Source organism: Alexandromys fortis, unplaced genomic scaffold (genome assembly GCF_014885135.2).
Source record: "Alexandromys fortis isolate MF-2015 unplaced genomic scaffold, M_Fortis_MF-2015_v1.1 scaffold_310, whole genome shotgun sequence".
Classification (NCBI taxonomy): Eukaryota; Metazoa; Chordata; class Mammalia; order Rodentia; family Cricetidae; genus Alexandromys; species Alexandromys fortis.
In genome coordinates, this window is record NW_026068202.1 from 563,612 (window position 1) to 580,065 (window position 16,454).

Consider the following 16,454-nt stretch of genomic DNA (forward strand, 5'->3'; position numbering starts at 1 on the left):
TGACACCCTGTTTGGGAATGTGCTAGATACAGCATTCATACTCTGTACAAGATAGCTGCTAAGAATCCATAATTTTTTGTTTTTTGAGTTTTATGTCACTTTTTCGCTTTTTGCTTTGCTATTTTGGGACTTGTCTAAGGCCTCAGTAATGATAGCTGCTAAGAATCCATAATTTTTTGTTTTTTGAATTTTATGTCACTTTTTCGCTTTTTGCTTTGCTATTTTGGGACTTGTCTAAGGCCTCAGTAATGTATGATTATCATACATTACTGTATTTCTACATGTATGACCCTGGGCCTATAGTCAACTAGACAGTAACACACGCACTATAATTTGATATCTAATATAACAAGGTATACAATTCTTGATAATAACCTATAAATATTTTACATAGGTTGGTATTAATAGAGCCAGTTTTAGTGCTTTGGCACTAGAGAAACTGAGGCAGCTGGGTGGTAAGTTTGAAGCTGACTTGAGTCCACATAATAAATTCCCAACCAGAGTGGGCTTTGGAATAAAGATCTGACTCAAAAATAAACAAAAAATAGAAAGAGAAAGAAAAAATAACTGTCTATGCCATTCACTAAACAGGAATTGAGAAATACTTATTTATGTACTACGGTTGTAAACAACAAAAATATTTAATAAGTATGTTTCAGTTAGGGAACGGTATTTAGACTTATGGGGAAACCTAGAGACGTCCCCACCCTCAAAGGACTGTTTGGGTTACTTGTGAAAACACCAGAAATGTCACAAAGCGAGCTTATTTCATTGCAAATGAAATGGTTGCTGCAGATAAGGAAGGCTTGGCACTCCGAGAGGACACGGTTGTCTCTGAAGCCCAGAGCGCAAGATTTTTGAACTTGTAATTGTTAGCAGTAATACCAAGAGAAAGGAAAGGGGTGTAATTAAGAAAAAAAGAGACCCAGTGTGCTACAGCGTCCAGGACAACTGGAGAAGCCTGAGGACATCCTCAGGACTCCCACATACCTTCAGTGGAAGGCTCAGACCAAGATGGGCTTCACACTATGGCAGATTAAACTGAACTTTAAAGCCTGGGCCTGTAGACCATGGTAGCTTTGTTGTTGGAATGGCAGCAAACAGGATACATGGTTATGGAAGTCAGACTCCTCAAGAGTTCCCATTGCAAGAGAAACACTTGGCAAGCCTTCCTTCACCAGAGAGGGACAGTCACACTTCTTTCTCACACCAGTAAAGAATCTTTGGCTTTCTGCTGGAACAGTGATCATGGCAATGATGAGAATGTAACGTCAGGAAATGCCTGGTTTTAAAATGTGTCTTTAATCTTCTAGGCCTCTTTTTCGTGGAAGTTCAGATGTGGATCAACTAGGAAAAATCTTGGAGTAAGTAAAAATTATAGTCTTACATCACATGAATGTCCGCAGTGACTGTCCTCTGATGTTCTTGTTTCTCTCTTATCTCTCTTGCCTCAAGCTGAAGCTGCAGACAGTCTTACTAGTTGGTGTGGTGAGTTGGGACGAGGAAGAGAACCTCACTTAGGGCCGGTCATGATGCGTAACCTTGCTGCTGTGCTCTGAATGCTTGTGCGCTGCCTGGGTGGCTTTTCGCTGCTTCTCCATGCTTGGCTGGGCTCTGAGTGCCATCTCCATAGTGCAGATGTTGTCTGCTTGTGGTCACATCTCTCCTGTCCATATAGGTATCCTGTTCCCATTGAAAGTCCTTGATCGTTCTTGTTGGTTTGGCGTTGCATTCCTAAGCCAGTCACATTTTCCCCCAGAACAGCAAACCAGGGGATGAGAGCCTGGGTTCTCACCTGTGACAGCTGTAAGTGAGAAGAAGTCTCACGAAGCACCCTTCAGTGGGTTTGCTGCCCCATGCCTGGCTGGTGATTGCTGGCTTAACCCTGTTTTCTTTAGCTTTTTCACCTGAGAAACGGAACCAACTTTAGGTTCTCTGTTTGGTCTGCTTTCCAACCCGCGTGTTGCTTCCGCTTGTTTGTTCCATTATTGCTCTGTGATGATTTGCGAACCTCATTCGTGCCTCCGCTTGTGCATGTGGGATGGGCGTGCTTTCATGTCACTAGAATGTAACTGTGTGGCATCCTTTTTGGATATGTGCTTTTGCCGAGCCCCACCCCAAATGAAATAGAATGGGAAAGCGCACAGGAGTCCTGGCTACGAGTCACCACCCTCGTTGGTTGGTAACGTTTTTATGAATCTCAATCTCAAGTGATTTTTTTTAATGGAATTGTAAATCTATAAGATCCACTGCCCCGCAAAAACATAAACAAACAAATAAACAAACAAAGCGAGAATTATTTACTTAAGCACGGTTGCTTCACACCTGGAATTCACCCCGAGCTAATGACTGGGTTCTTCTGGGAACCGGAAGCTCTTCCTGCTTTGAAGCTGAAAGAACATTTGCTGGCTTTGATTTGTGTGTCGGGGAGGCAGTTGACTTTGTTATCGTTGGTCTGGTATGGTCTGGTCTGGTCTGGGGAGTCACCAAGCGTGTCTCCTGACAATCCCATAGAATGGACACATTCTCAACCAAGCTGGTGTGTTAACCTACTTTTGCGTGGAAACTCCTGTCATGCGTTGGTGGACTTGTGTTTCCCGAGACTGTGAAATGTGTTCTGTGTGCATGTGATCCTCAAGGACGGACCCAGGAAAGTAAACTTTCTAGTTTTCCCCTGCAGAGGACAATCTTGGTGACATCTGCCACCAGGCAGTGGAGATCGTCACCTGCCCTCCCATCCTGGGAGTCAGGGCCACCCCCAGCACAGTCTGCAGACCACGGAGCCAGTGCAGTGGGTCAAAAGGAACATTTGGCTCGCCCCGTGGGAAAGCCCATTCGACTTTTGGGCAAGGCCTGGCACTCCCACGTGGCTAACAGAAAAGCAACCACAAAGCCTTGCATGTTTTGTGCCTTTAGATTATACTTCTTGGTTTCTGGCTTTGCCTCATTAATCTGAACGGTCCTCTCCGCAGGAAAGGGACCATGCTGCACCCTAGTGTCACTGCCAAACTACTTGACATTGTTTCTTACAGGAGCCAGAGAAGACAATAGGGTGGACTTTGTTTAATTTTTATATGTGTATGCATTTATGTATGCATATATCTCCGTGCCTTATGTGGAGCTGATATGTACTTACATATTATGCAGACAGACATAGTGTTTCTCTGAAATTTTTTTGGCTTCTGACTGCTGTCTTCCTAAGATTTTAAATCTATGTTTGAAACTGCTAATAATACTCAGGAGACTGAGATCAGAGGATTATGAGTTTGAGGCCAGCCTGGGCTGCACGGTGAAACACTATCTTTAAAAAATGCTGCCAATAAAATAATTTGAATTCCAAGCATCTTTATAATCCATTTATAGGTGTACGATGAGAAAGTTGTACAAAGTCCTGATGGAAACGGGTTAGGAAGGGTTTTCTTTTCCTCTGTGGCCATTCTATTCAAACACGTCCCTGGGTCGGCTTCCGTAGGTAAGGTGATGTTTTTACCCCTTCCTTCCTCACGTTATGGTTCTTACTATTGAACATAGTTGTATGTTGCTCAGGCGTGATTTGCTCGTTGTTTCCAGTATATCTATGAGTATATCCATAAAAGCATATCACATGCCTTTACGTGGCTGTCTGTTGATGCCTGAGGGAGGGAACAGAGCCAGTTTCTTGCTCCATGCCTCGTGACGTGTACACTGGTGATGGGGAATGTGCTCTCCCCAGGGAGGTCTGTGACCTGAGAAGGGAACAGTGACAAAGCCCTGTAGATCCTGTGACATTTACCACCTATCTTCCTGCAAGATGGTTGCAGCCACCCCTGGTTCTGTGCCGCAGAAGGTGCAGAGCGGAGCTTTAATGTGGGTCAGCGCCATTTCTAACTAGGGTCAAAATAGTTTGGATCAGGATCTGCAGCTATACAACCTGTCTACTAAATTATGTTTTTGTTTTTTTAGTTCAGAGTTACTCAGAGTCTGTGTACTCTCCGAATAACACTTAACTACCTATACGTAAACTAGAAATAATACTACATATGTATAAATTGTACGGGGCCACCAGCCTGCCAGTAATAAGTAACGAATGGATATCGGCTGCGTGCCAGGCACTGTCGTATACAGTTCCAATAAATTACCACCAACCCTCCTGTAACTGCCAATTACTACTGTCGCAGACAAATGACGCCAAAGCTCATGGTTGTCATGTAATTTGTCCTTGCATGTCAGTTAAGGGCAGGTGCCGCTCTGAAGCCACAGCTGCCTCTTCCCAAAGCCTGTGGCTCGCTTTCCCTCCACGTCTCTAATCCCAGAACGGTTGTCAGGGGAAACCCAAATGACATCGTTTTGGTGGACTGTCTCTCACTTTGGAATACCACTAAATAGTGCTTGCATAAGATAGGGCTGACATCCTTTTTAACCTTATTTTTTGAGTCTATGTAATTATTTAGAAAATTACTCCTTAGTTTAAAAACCTGGGTAAAGTAGTGTGTTATTATTAACACTGTACTGGATGGGCATCATGAAAACGTGTCTTCACAGAGCTCTTCAATCAGAACACAGAGTAGAGCTCCATTGGGCTAGAGAGGCATACGTGGGTGTCCAGGTGGCCCTGTGTGGCCCTGCCACGTCACTGTACCAGGACTTGTCTCACCTGCGAACCTCCCACTAGTGTCTGCTGCCACGGACTTCGCTTGCTTCCTGTGAATGAACTCCATAGTGTTCTCTGAGACTGTGCCGCGTGCCTGCTCTAGGATTTGGTGAGGAAGCTATATGACTGCCAACGTTCACATTCCCTTCTGGTTCTTCTGTAGCGTGATTGGACTCCCAGGAGAAGAAGACTGGCCCAAGGATGTTGCTCTTCCCAGACAGGCTTTCCAATCCAAATCTGCCCAACCCATCGAGAAATTCGTGACAGATATTGACGAACTAGGCAAAGACCTACTTCTGGTAAGTTCCCAGATCATAGTTGGCCGGAGCCCATTGAAACTGGACAGCCAACGTTGTGTACCCCAACCACACGGCACAGGAGGCTGTGAACTTCCTGTGGACAGCCAACATTGTGTACCCCAACCACACGACACAGGAGGCTGTGGACTTCCTGTGGACGGCCAACGTTGTGTATCCCAACCACATGGCATGAGAGGCTGTGGTCTTCCTGTGAATTTTGTTTCCAGCTGCTTGTTTTTGACTCTGGAATTTCTTTTCTACCACAGCTCTTAGCACCATGTTTTGCATGTGTATTTGGATGCAGTGTTAGAAGGCTCTGGATTTTTGGGGCACAGGCTTCTTGACAAGAAAATGTGTTTTCTTGTTTAAAGTTCCATGCTACTTGAAGCAACTTGATAATCATATCCATGCAAATGTTTTCCCCAGAGGAACCAAGTAGCAATTCTTCTAGTTATTGCTTTATTTAATAAGCATTTAGTGTGCTATGCACATATAAAATATCCTGCTGAAAATAATATTCGGAGGCTGGAGAGCTGTCTCAGTTCTTACGAATATGGGCAGCTTTTGCTGAGGACTCGGGCTCAGTGCCCAGCACCTTGTAACTCCAGCTCCAGCAATGCTGTCTTTTGGCCTCCACAGGTACCTGAGCTGTTGTGCACGTTCCCCCATGCAGACTCAAGTATACACATACCTAAAATGAAGTATCTTTTAAAAAAACAAACTAAGCACTTTTGTACTATCAGACTCCTCATTATTGCTGTCATGTATACTGTCCTGCCCTTGGGGACACGGAAGGCCCTCCTTCTGTACTGTTCTCATCGTCAGAGCTCTTGTGAATAAGAAGTCTGAGTTAAGAGCCCTTACTACCTGATTCACACTGTGGATCGAAACCTGCTCTTCTCGTATCTGTCTCATCCTGCCACCCAGGCCAGAGAGGCAGCAGGTTCCTGCCATGTGTTTGTCTCATGGAAGCAGGTAGCTGCTCCCAGAAGAAACACAATATCCCTGAAGACCTCAGTCAGCTGATGGTCAAGGGCAACTTGAATAAAGGTAAGGATGTTCCTCACAGCCTACCAGAGTATTCAACTCTTGGATAAATTATAATTCTAGAAGGTAATTTTTAACTCAGTTATTTGACAATCAAATTAAACCTTTTTGACAGAAGCAATATTTATTGTTCATGGTGCTTTAGTTCATTCTCATGCTGGTGACTTTGTTCCTAAAGCATAACAGTTAGAGAAAGCTGAGAAGCCACTTTTCCGGGACTTCCCCCAAGGTCCAATGCACAAGCGCACTATTTGCCTTGATATGTTTCCGATAAGATGTTTTCTTTATTGTAGAAATGCTTGACGTTTAATCCAGCGAAGAGAATATCCGCCTATGGCGCCCTGAATCACCCGTACTTCCAAGACCTGGAGAGGTACAAGGACAACCTGCACTCCCACCTGTCACCCAGCCAGACCACCTCAGAGCTGAACACAGCCTGAGGATCGTGGGGGATACCATGAGCTGGTCATCTAAACATGTCGGTGGCTGACGAGTCCCCTGAGAAAGCCTTGCAGAGCAGTTGAAGATGGCTGGCTGCGGGCCTTCCAGATGCCAGCTTCTGGATGGGCTCTGCTTCACCAAGGAGACCACCTAGTTTACTGTTCCAAAATCAATGCAAGAGCGATTGCCGCTTTATGTTCGTTCACCTGTTTGTTGTCTGTCTGTCTGAAGAACCTGGAAAACTTCCAGATGAAGAGAAGCTGCTGACCCATCGTGCTGCCGTTTCCTTTTCTAACCTTGAGTGCTGCCCACTGTGGGATGGTAGTCTAGGTCCGGCTGAGTCATGACATCATCTCTGCAGCTGCTGGGCCTGCTTTGGTACGAGAGAGAGAGAGAGAGAGAGAGAGAGAGAGAGAGAGAGAGAGAGAGAGNGAGAGAGAGAGAGAGAGAGAGAGAGAGAGAGAGAGAGAGAGAGAGACTGAGAGAGAGAGAGAGACTGAGAGAGAGAGAGAGACTGAGAGAGAGAGAGGTTCCTGATCTTGTAAAGTGTTAACTTTTTGTAGACAACAAGAATAATTGAATTTTAGAGACTAAGGTGAGGGCTTAGTACAATGAAGGTGATTGAGCAGTGTGTTTCTCTCCAGTTAGAAAGGTGAGCCTATGTCCTCAGCATTTCCTTTCTGTCCAAAAGCTTTTGCTAGCTGCAAACGATAAAGTTTTGGACACCACATAAACAAGAAAGTAAAAGGGAGGGGAAACCCGGTATCTCTAAAGAGACTTTTTCTAAGCATGCATTCTTCTGTTTGCTCTTTGGAAAGCTGAATGTATTTGTCCTAAGTCCTGTGTATAGCACAGTACCTAATTCTTCTCTGGGGAAAGGCCCTATACGCATTTTATTACTTGCAATAGATTTAGGGACTGTTCTTCAAATAGGTTTTAAAGATAAAGAAAGCCTATATTTCCTGGTTTGAAATGTTATTTCCTTTGCATTTCTTGTTATTTAGTTTTTTGTTTTAGAGAGTTGCTCCTTTCTCTGATTTGGAGATGGTTCTGACTAGAGACAGGAATGCCATGAGGTTCTCTCCACCTTACCTTCCACCCCATACTTTCTGCCGTGCATTTGCCTCGTTCTGATTTGTCTGTACAGTGCCCACCTTCTCCATCGCCAGCACGTCTAACACATGTTCCTACCATGCCTAGCTGAGGACGGATTGCCTAGCTGCCCGCTACACCACACCTCTGCCTGCCCACTGTCTTTCACTGAATGCTTTGCTACCAGCCTTGTTTGCGGCTCATGGCCCCAATTCTGCAATCCTAATAGGTTCCTCCTACATCTTCTTAGTGTGGTCTTCCCACCTGCTGTCACTGGGGTCACTTGTTCAGTGTGTCACCACCATGTAGATTGCTTTTCATTTTTATAGAGTGGATTGTGGATGAAATGTCTGAGGGGATGGGTGTCTCTCCCCCTTTTAGAGAAACTGTTTACTTTCTCTCCATCCCCTGGATGTGCTGTTTTCTGGTGCCTTGTGCTTTCTGTAGAGCCAGCCTGGCCGGGGCTTCATAAACAACTTTCCCTTACTGTCCGCTGTCCGTCCTCTATGTTCCGTGCCACTTTTGCCTTATCCACAGGTTTAGTGCACTGGTAATTAGAAAGCACAGAAAGCAGCTTTGGGGAAATTTAGCTGTCTTTTAATCATGTTTGGAGTGCATGTAAGTAGAAACTAGATCATGTTTCAGCATACTTGGACAGAATGACCGATGTCAGATTCAGATGGTGTATTCTGAAGCCTTACTGAGTTTTTTTGCAGCTGAATAATGCTTGTGATTATCTTGGATAGAGGTGAGTTAGGTGCCCTTCCTATGAGCTTTGGGGGCTGGGAGTCAGTCTTTTCCCTTTTTAATACATGTATTACATTCTTCTGATTCACTTTCTTTAGAAACAAGTTTTTTTTTTCAAAAGCAAGATTTAAAAAAAAAAAACTAGGCTGTGTGAATGTCCTGCGTATCATCATTATAGCCCTGGGATGTGTCGTGAGTGCCGTCAAAGCTCGAGACAGGCTCGGAGCAGCCAGCAGGTCTACCCTAAGTCTCACCAGAGCAGTGGGTTCTGCTTTGCCTTGAGCAAGGCTCAAAATGTAGGCTTTTGCTGGGGCCTAGAAATTGAATATAAAACTCACTTCACCATGGCCTACTCCATTTTGGATTAGCATCCATGTGATAAAGTGAAAACAATTTTGAGGGTTTTGCTTTTGGAAAAAAAATAGTGTCTCCCCCAAATTGCTTTATTTGAGGAAAATACAGCTGTCTTAAACTGGAATCTTTTAGTATTCTGCAGAATTTTTAAGGTATAGTATTCAACTTCATTATTGTCATCTGTTTGGGGCTTATTTCTAAGTAGGTTTTGGAGGGATTGTTGTTTTCGGGGGGGGGGTTGATTTTGTTTTGTTTTGTTTGTTTTTTGAAGCGGGGCTTTTCTGTGTAACAGTCCTGGCTGTCCTGGAACTAGCTCTTCTAAACCAGCCTGCCCTCAAACTCGCAGAGATCCTCCTGCCTCTGCCTCCTGAGTGCTGGCACTAAAGGTGTGTGCCACCACCGACCTGCTTTAAGTAGTATTTTAAGTCACAAATATTTTGGTATTAGAAACTTGGCATATTGTGCCAGAATGATCCAGAAAGGACATCCCTGCCTCTCTGGACCTCATCTCTGCCCCAGCTCTTCATTCGTGCAGTTCTCTGGGTGTCGGGAACCTTGCCATCCCGGCCCTTAGTAGTACATGGAAGCATAAGGTGGAATAAAGGCTCAGTGAGCAGGGCTCACCCTGGGGCCTATGGATTCAACACCTTTGTCACTAACGAAGACCTTCTGCCCCAGGGTTCTGCTGAAACAGCTCTTAGTGGTCAGAAACAGGTTTGAAATTACTGTAGAAATAGTGGAAGAATGTGCCTAACCACTTCTCTTCAGGGTTTGGTCCTGGGCCCTGGCATTGCAAGACTGTCTGGAGTTGTAACATCCTCTTCAGAAACAAGAGGGGAGATTTTCCAAGTAGTCCCCATGAGCTCCCAAGCTATCTTGTGAGGAGTCCTGACCGCCCCGCCACCCTGAGACACACAGTCTGTGAGCACCCAGTGGGCTGCAGCATCCCACTTTGTCCCTCTTTGAAGAAGATGGGCACTCAAGCAGCGGAGAAACTGTCCCCTGCTTCTCACGATTTCCTCTCAGAACACCCCCTGAATAGTAGATTTGAATTTAGTCTCAGGTGATTTACTTCAAATAGCCCAGAAGTCCTCACTTAAAAACCGAATTTCCACGTGGTCATTTTTAGTGAAAAAAAAAATCTAGGATACCTTCTGGGTGTTGCCATGAACTACTTCTCTTTGAATAGAAAGGTGTGCAGATGGCTCCGCAATGGAATGCTGGTCAGCTAGTGTGAGAAAGTCAATAGGACCAAACACTTTGAGCTTTAACGTATGTCCTGAAACTGTTTTCTAAAGACTTTTATTTGTGTGTGTGTGCCACTGTGAGTATGCCAAGCATGTTGCCGGTGCCCTGGAGTCCAGGAGAGAGTGTCGGATCCCCTGGAGTTGGAATCTCGCTGACATGGGTGCTGGGAACTGAACTCTGGTCTTCAGCAAAGTCAGGAAAGAGCAGGACTCGATTTTAAGCTCTGCAGCTCCTGTGCAGTTATTTTTTAAGGGACCATAGCTGCTTCTATTAAGAGCTATGCCTACTAAAGGCAGTTACAGCCATTCTCATTAAGGGAGTTAAATCATGTAAATGTTTGAGAACCACACTTTTGTTGCACAGCTGAGTTGAGCAGATAGCACTAAGTCCCTGTAATAGTGAGCACATATTGATAGCCTACAGAAGAACGCACACTTTACATTGTAGCATGAAAATGAAGATACTATATGACTTCTGAATCTTTAAAAAGTATGGAATAGTGGGAACCAACACAGCATATTCAAAGGGTATTTCCAAATTTACAGACTTTTTGAATAATACACTTTTGCCTTTAAGTATATTCTAAAAAAATTTTTTTAGGTCATCCAGCACTTACAGACTTGGTATGTCAACAAAACACATTCTGTGGAGACACACAGAATGGTTGGTGTTCCTTCCTCGTTTTATAGGAAGAAAGCAGCCACCTGAAGCTATACTCAAAATATATATACATGCCTGAGAACAGGCACTATAAAAAATGAAAATTTGAATGGCATTTACCTCCTCTTCAAGTGAGAATAGACAACTTAAAAGCCTTATTCAAAAATCCTCCTTTGTTTCGGGGGTAAGTCTTCTTGTAGAAGCCGGGCAGACGTGCTGCCTACAGCCTCCTGCCTCTTCCAAGCACTGGATTGCACATCTCAGTCATATCCAGTTTGGTCTGGCTTTTTGTTTTGTTGTTTTTTAAGGACATAAGCCAAAGCTATTCTTTTGCCCTACTGTTTTCTGAAAGAGAGGGGTTTAAAATTTTTTGTTTGTTTGTTTTGTTTTGTTTTGTTTTTATTCAAGACAAGATTTGTGTAGCGCTGGCTGTCCTGGAACTATATTTGTAGTTCCAGGCCTTTAACTCACAGAGGTTCACCTGCCTTTGTCTCTCTTAGGCTGAGATTAAAGGCATGTGCTGCCACCCATATTCAGTTTTTAACTGTTTCTCTCAGTTTGCTTTTTTGAATTTTTCTAATGAAGTACTGAATTGCCTTCTCCAGATATTTTCCCCAGGATTTTCAACAAGGTAAATCTAACTCGCTGCTAGAATATCTATGCCTCTGTGACACCCGAGAAAACAGCCACCTGAGAATAAATTGCTTTTGCTCAAAAGTTTAGAAATACGGTTACAACAATTCAAAATGAAAATGGCAAGGATGAAAGGTAATTTAGAGTTGGTTTGGTTTGGGGGCAGAAGTCTATTAAAATTCACGGTCCCCTAAGATTTAAGTGGGGTTTGTTGTTGCTGTGCCTGATGACCTTCCACAAGGTGGCAGTCTCAGAAAAATCTGACCAAGGCTAAAGAGATGCTCTAAAAATATTACTGCAGACTGTTTCCCCCACATCTTTAACTGTCATCTCGCATGTTTCTTCGGGTAACTAACATCTTCATAATATTCCACAGCTTACACATCTGCTTGTTAGCTAGCTTCTGAGTAACTAACATCTTCATAATATTCCACAGCTTACACGTCTGCTTGTTAGCTAGTTTCTGAGTAACCAAATTATGCTTGAGGATGATATTTTTAAGAGATGAAGGATGCCTTTACGGTTACTTAGGGGACCCCAGTTGCCTGTAGTTCTAGGGTGTCCAGCTGCTTCACAGATGAAGCCAACCCCCATCTGTAAAGAGGCTAGCTTTGTTAGGGCTCCAGTCAGGACGCCACCCCTTCACCCTCCATGGCCCTTTGACAGTGATTCACTTCTAAACCCAAGTGAACGAGATAAGTGCATCAGTGTTTGAGCCCACACGACTTTCCCTAGAGAACTGCAATGCTGAACCAGCTCTAAAGGTAGCAGAAGAACTGCTAGTTTCACACTCTGGTATGAACCGTAATTATAAAGCCCTAAATTCTGTGTTTGTATATATGTGAACATAGCAACTCAGGAAGACTTTGGCTTTTCCACTATCAATGTATTATACTACATTTTGAATTCACATTTCTGCTCAAAGACCCATCCATCCCCCTTGAACCAATCATGACTCCGTGCAGAGGGTGTGAACAGATAGGGTATTGTGGTTTCTCTGGCACACCAGGACCAAAAGCAGTTTATTCCTTCTGAGTGTTACACACACACACCACCTGTTTGACGTCACTCCAGAGTGGCAGACAGGCAAGCCTCAGTTCTTTACACTGAATCAAAGTGCTAGGCCGAGCAGGCACTGCCCAGGCCCTAAGAAAAGTTTGGCTCTCTCCACCTGTCTGCGTTCTGCAGTCATTCTGACGCTCCTGAACCTGGAGCCCACAAGGCAGAGTGACGAAGCAGCCGAGCCAGACCCTGAAGATGTTATATGGGGGAGGAGCAGTGCTCCGCTGCCTTCTGTTGTGCCATCTTAGGAAGCAAGGTGCCCTAGGAACATATGGCTGGCCTCTGGGCATCAGTAATGACAACCGAGTTTACTCGCTAGCTCAGGAGTAAAGATGCCCAGGATGCTGCACTGCAAGCCCTGGACCAGGCGCCTCACACTCAGAGTTTGTCTTTTTGGCTTATTGGTTTTGGATATATAATTACAGAGGAAATGTTTATTTTTCTGTTTTCTCTCTTGCTACACACATGGTGGCAAAAAGTTATTTCTGGAAATAATTTCATTTTGAAAAATTGCTTTCTACTTCATTTGGCAAAAGTGTACAGGTCTTTAGTTCCCCATTTCTTCTCTCTCTCTTCTTCAGTGTGCAGATTATCTCTCGAACAGAAAGAGGGTTACCTCTGTAGAGGAAGCTTTTGTGTGAAGTGTTGAGTCACACAAGTAATTCCTTTAGACTGTCAGCTGGGGGGGTCTTTTTTGCTTTGTTTTCGGGGGACACATAGCCACACCTACATCTAGCCCGGATTGAACACAGTTCTGTAACTCCTAACTCAGGTAGGGTTTAGTGACATTCTGTTGATGAGCTAAGGCTAAGGGGCCCTCTACCCATACTTGATGTTTTTAGTCTTCAGGTCTATAAAATGCAGCAATATGTATTAGCAATATTTCTGTGGTCACCAGCATGTCTGAGTTTGACCTTAAGTCTCTGAATAATTAGATTGTTTCTTGACACCCCACCCCTGCCAAATCATGTATCTTTTCACTCTGGTCCTGTTTGTAGCAGTATATTCATGTGTATTTCAGCTCTTGTCCTCATTATTTTCCTATGAACAGTAATAGATGTATTAGTACACAGAATTAATAGTGTACTAGGAACAGCACTTAGCAGATGGGGAATTTTTTTATCAAGTTCCACATTTACATAAGTTATTTCTATTATTATTCATGCATATTATTTATTTCTAAACCACACCAGTCCTGTGAAAGCACAAGTAACGGCAGATACTAATGCTCATTATCATGGTCTTGATGGAGTGAAGGAAACAAAGTTACAGTGATACCCCGGATAAGCTGCATGAGTTTAGCATGATTAAAATTTCAGTTGGTTAGGGGTAGTACTTTTGGTGTCTAGGCGTCTTATGTTAAAAGAGGCAAAGCCACAGACTTGTAGCTGTTGCTTCTGGCAGATGTGTGTGTTTAGTGTAGTGTAGGAATAATTACGGGAAGTAGTAAGGTAGAGAAGCATGTAGGGACTGTCAGGTGGCCAGCAAAGTGGATGCCATGCATCTGGGTGCTGCTTCCTGACTGGTTCTACGAAACAAAGCCTCTCTAAGCAATCCTGTGCCCTTGTAGGTGTCCTGTGGAGCAGTGAGGACAGGTGGTACTGTGGAGAAGGGAGCAGTGGGCGGGGGGGGGGGGGGTCTGTAGAACCAGAATGCCAGTTTATGGCAGGCGACTTTGCTGTATATGGGAGCAGTCCACCTTAGGGTCGCATGTTATCTGGGATCTTAACAACCAGACATCCCCAACAACTCAAAAGCCTGTTGTGTTTCTGCTGTTTCTGGTCTTAGCTGAAGGTTACTGGGCAAGTGTTTGCTAAAGAAGAGCAGTGTGTGTTAGGGCACAGTGCCGCGTCCCAGAGTGCTTGTTAGCAACAGGGACTGTTACAGGGTTGTCCTCTTTTAAATGTAGAGGGTGTGTTCTCTTTGTATTCCCATACAGACTAGTTAAAACTTGCTTCTAGGGTTTAGCCAAGCCATTGTACACCACAAGCTGCTTTTTGTTTGACTTAGAATAGAAATGTTTAAAGGTAAAAAGAAAACTCCATTTGGACATCGGGCTCATTGTTTTCTGGACTGAATTGTAGAAGTCCCACACATTAGATGCTAATCTAGGCTGTGGAAGCCAGCCCCAGACGTCCAGGGCCCCCACACTGTACATCCAACCCCTGAATCTTATCCTCCCTTCCTGGAGGTGCTCATACCACCACCCTGACTTGTCCCTTTGATGCTCCCCGCCTCCTTGGCTGAGTTCTGGGCATCAAGCACGTGATGGGTGATACTTTGAGCACCAAGTATGCTTGCCTAGGCCTGGCTACCACCACCCCCACTTTGCCTTTGGTTGGCCATAGTCATCAAGAGATAATACCTGATGCCAGGCACAGACTGTACTCATGATGTCAGTCATAAATGCCCCCTAGTGTTTTTCTGTGCATCCTGATCTTTAAATCCAGTCATGATGCAGAGTGTTCATTGTTGGCTGTGGTCCCAGGTGAAAAACATTCCAGGCTGCTCGACGCTGTCCAACTGTCGGCTCTGCTCATAATGTGTTTCATCAGACTTGAAACTCATTCTACTGTTTTGATTTCACGGTGCAGACATCAGGGTGCACATTCTCTCAAGGTGCATAACTATTCTCATTCTGTTTGCGCATATCGCTATAGAATGCTCTGTTTTGGTGCTTTGGGTTCAGCAGGTCAAAGAAGCAGTATCACTACCTAGGACACAATCTTGGAGGCACTGGGCAGGAGTCTTGGTGTTGATGTTGCCTCTGCTCTTTGTGCCCACTAGATGAGGTTAGCAGGGGCCTTTCTTTGAGTGGTCTGTGAAATGCGGTGTACACTCAAGGGTGAGTGTGGCACATCCTCTCTGGCTGCCCTGCCTATCCACGTTACTAGTCCTCAGGAAAATGACCCTAGGGTATATAGATAGCAAACAGATGGATGGGCCAATAGACCTATGTCACTCTAATGACATGCACCCCCTCCACATGAAACCCTCCCGAGGAGAAGCATGAAGGACATCTCTGAAAGTAGTGGTCAGTTTATCCAAGCCCTTCGCACTTAGAAGAGTGGGAAAGTGGGATGTGTGCTGTGTCTGTGCCATCCAAAGACCACAACCTCTGTGGAATCTCCCATCTCTACAAGTCTCTTTCTGAGAACAGCGTGGTACGGACGGGGTGGGAGTTTCCAGGCGAAGTAGCGCTGCAGCCCTCACTCTGTTGATGGGAGAGGAAATGGGCAGGAAATCGAGGGTTACAGATCATTACTCCTTTGGAAACTGGATTTCTTACTGGGTGCTAGACTGCAAATTTGGTATTTATTGTCAGGTAACTGAATTCATTGCTTTTCAAAACCGTTGTTCAAATGCCACTGTCCATTGGAATCACCTGTGTGCCCGCTGAATTGGTTGACGCCAAACCAGAAACTGGTTTGTACATTTGTCACACCTTTTGTATTTCTTAAAATAAAAACGGTAGTTCCACACTCCTTCCTTAGAGGTGCATTGCTATACTGGCTGGCTGTCTTTTTACTTAAATGGGTATCATTGCAGCAACACTATTGCATTATAGAACGTGTTATGTGGTGTTACTTTTCAAAGAGGTCCTTTATCAAGGATGTGCTCACTGATAGGACCAGCTCACTGAGCTTACAACTCACTGAACAAATACTGAGTGGGCGAGCAGGTGACTGCTGAACGCTTTAGATAGAAATCAATAAAATAGGGGCAGTGCTTAAGAGCTTGCAGTAGAGAGAAGTTACCATGAGAAAGATTTGTGTCACCAAATTGGTCCAGTAGAGATACCCAGGGGTTTCATAGAAATAAGGCTTGATAATCCTAGGGGATGGCGCGGTGGATGTGTTTGCCGAGCAAGCGTGAACCACCAGATTCAGACTTCCAACCCCCACAGAGAAGAGCTGAGTACGGCTGCTTGTCCCTGTGACCCCAGCACTGGGTGGCGGAGACAGATATCTAAACATAACAGGTAGGCACTGGTTCAGCAAGAGATCCTGTCTTTCAGGAATAAGGCCTAGAGGTGAAAGACCCAGCGCCCTCCTCTGGCTTGCGCATGCGCATACACAAACACACCTTCACACCAGTGTGCATGAACAGCACACTGGGGGAAAAGTGAAGCAAGGTTCACTGAGGGATGGCTTAGTCACTAAAGTGCCTATATTGAAACTATGAGGACTGAGTTTGAATCTCCAGCACCCACATAAAATCCAGGTGATGTCACCTTTAAC

General features: G+C 44.6%; 1 protein-coding gene across 3 annotated transcripts in view; it reads left to right on the top strand.

The window, feature by feature from the left end:
* Cdk6 (cyclin dependent kinase 6) overlaps positions 1 to 15,720 on the top strand; it is a 199,042-nt gene extending 183,322 nt beyond the window's left edge. For all 3 annotated transcript variants that reach the window (XM_050129963.1, XM_050129965.1, XM_050129964.1), the window contains exons 6-8: positions 1,314 to 1,364; positions 4,794 to 4,929; positions 6,270 to 15,720. In XM_050129963.1, the coding sequence (XP_049985920.1) occupies positions 1,314 to 1,364; positions 4,794 to 4,929; positions 6,270 to 6,416 (334 nt within the window). In that variant the 3' untranslated portion in view covers positions 6,417 to 15,720. The remainder of the gene's footprint in view (positions 1 to 1,313; positions 1,365 to 4,793; positions 4,930 to 6,269) is intronic.
* Positions 15,721 to 16,454: the final 734 nt, after the last annotated feature.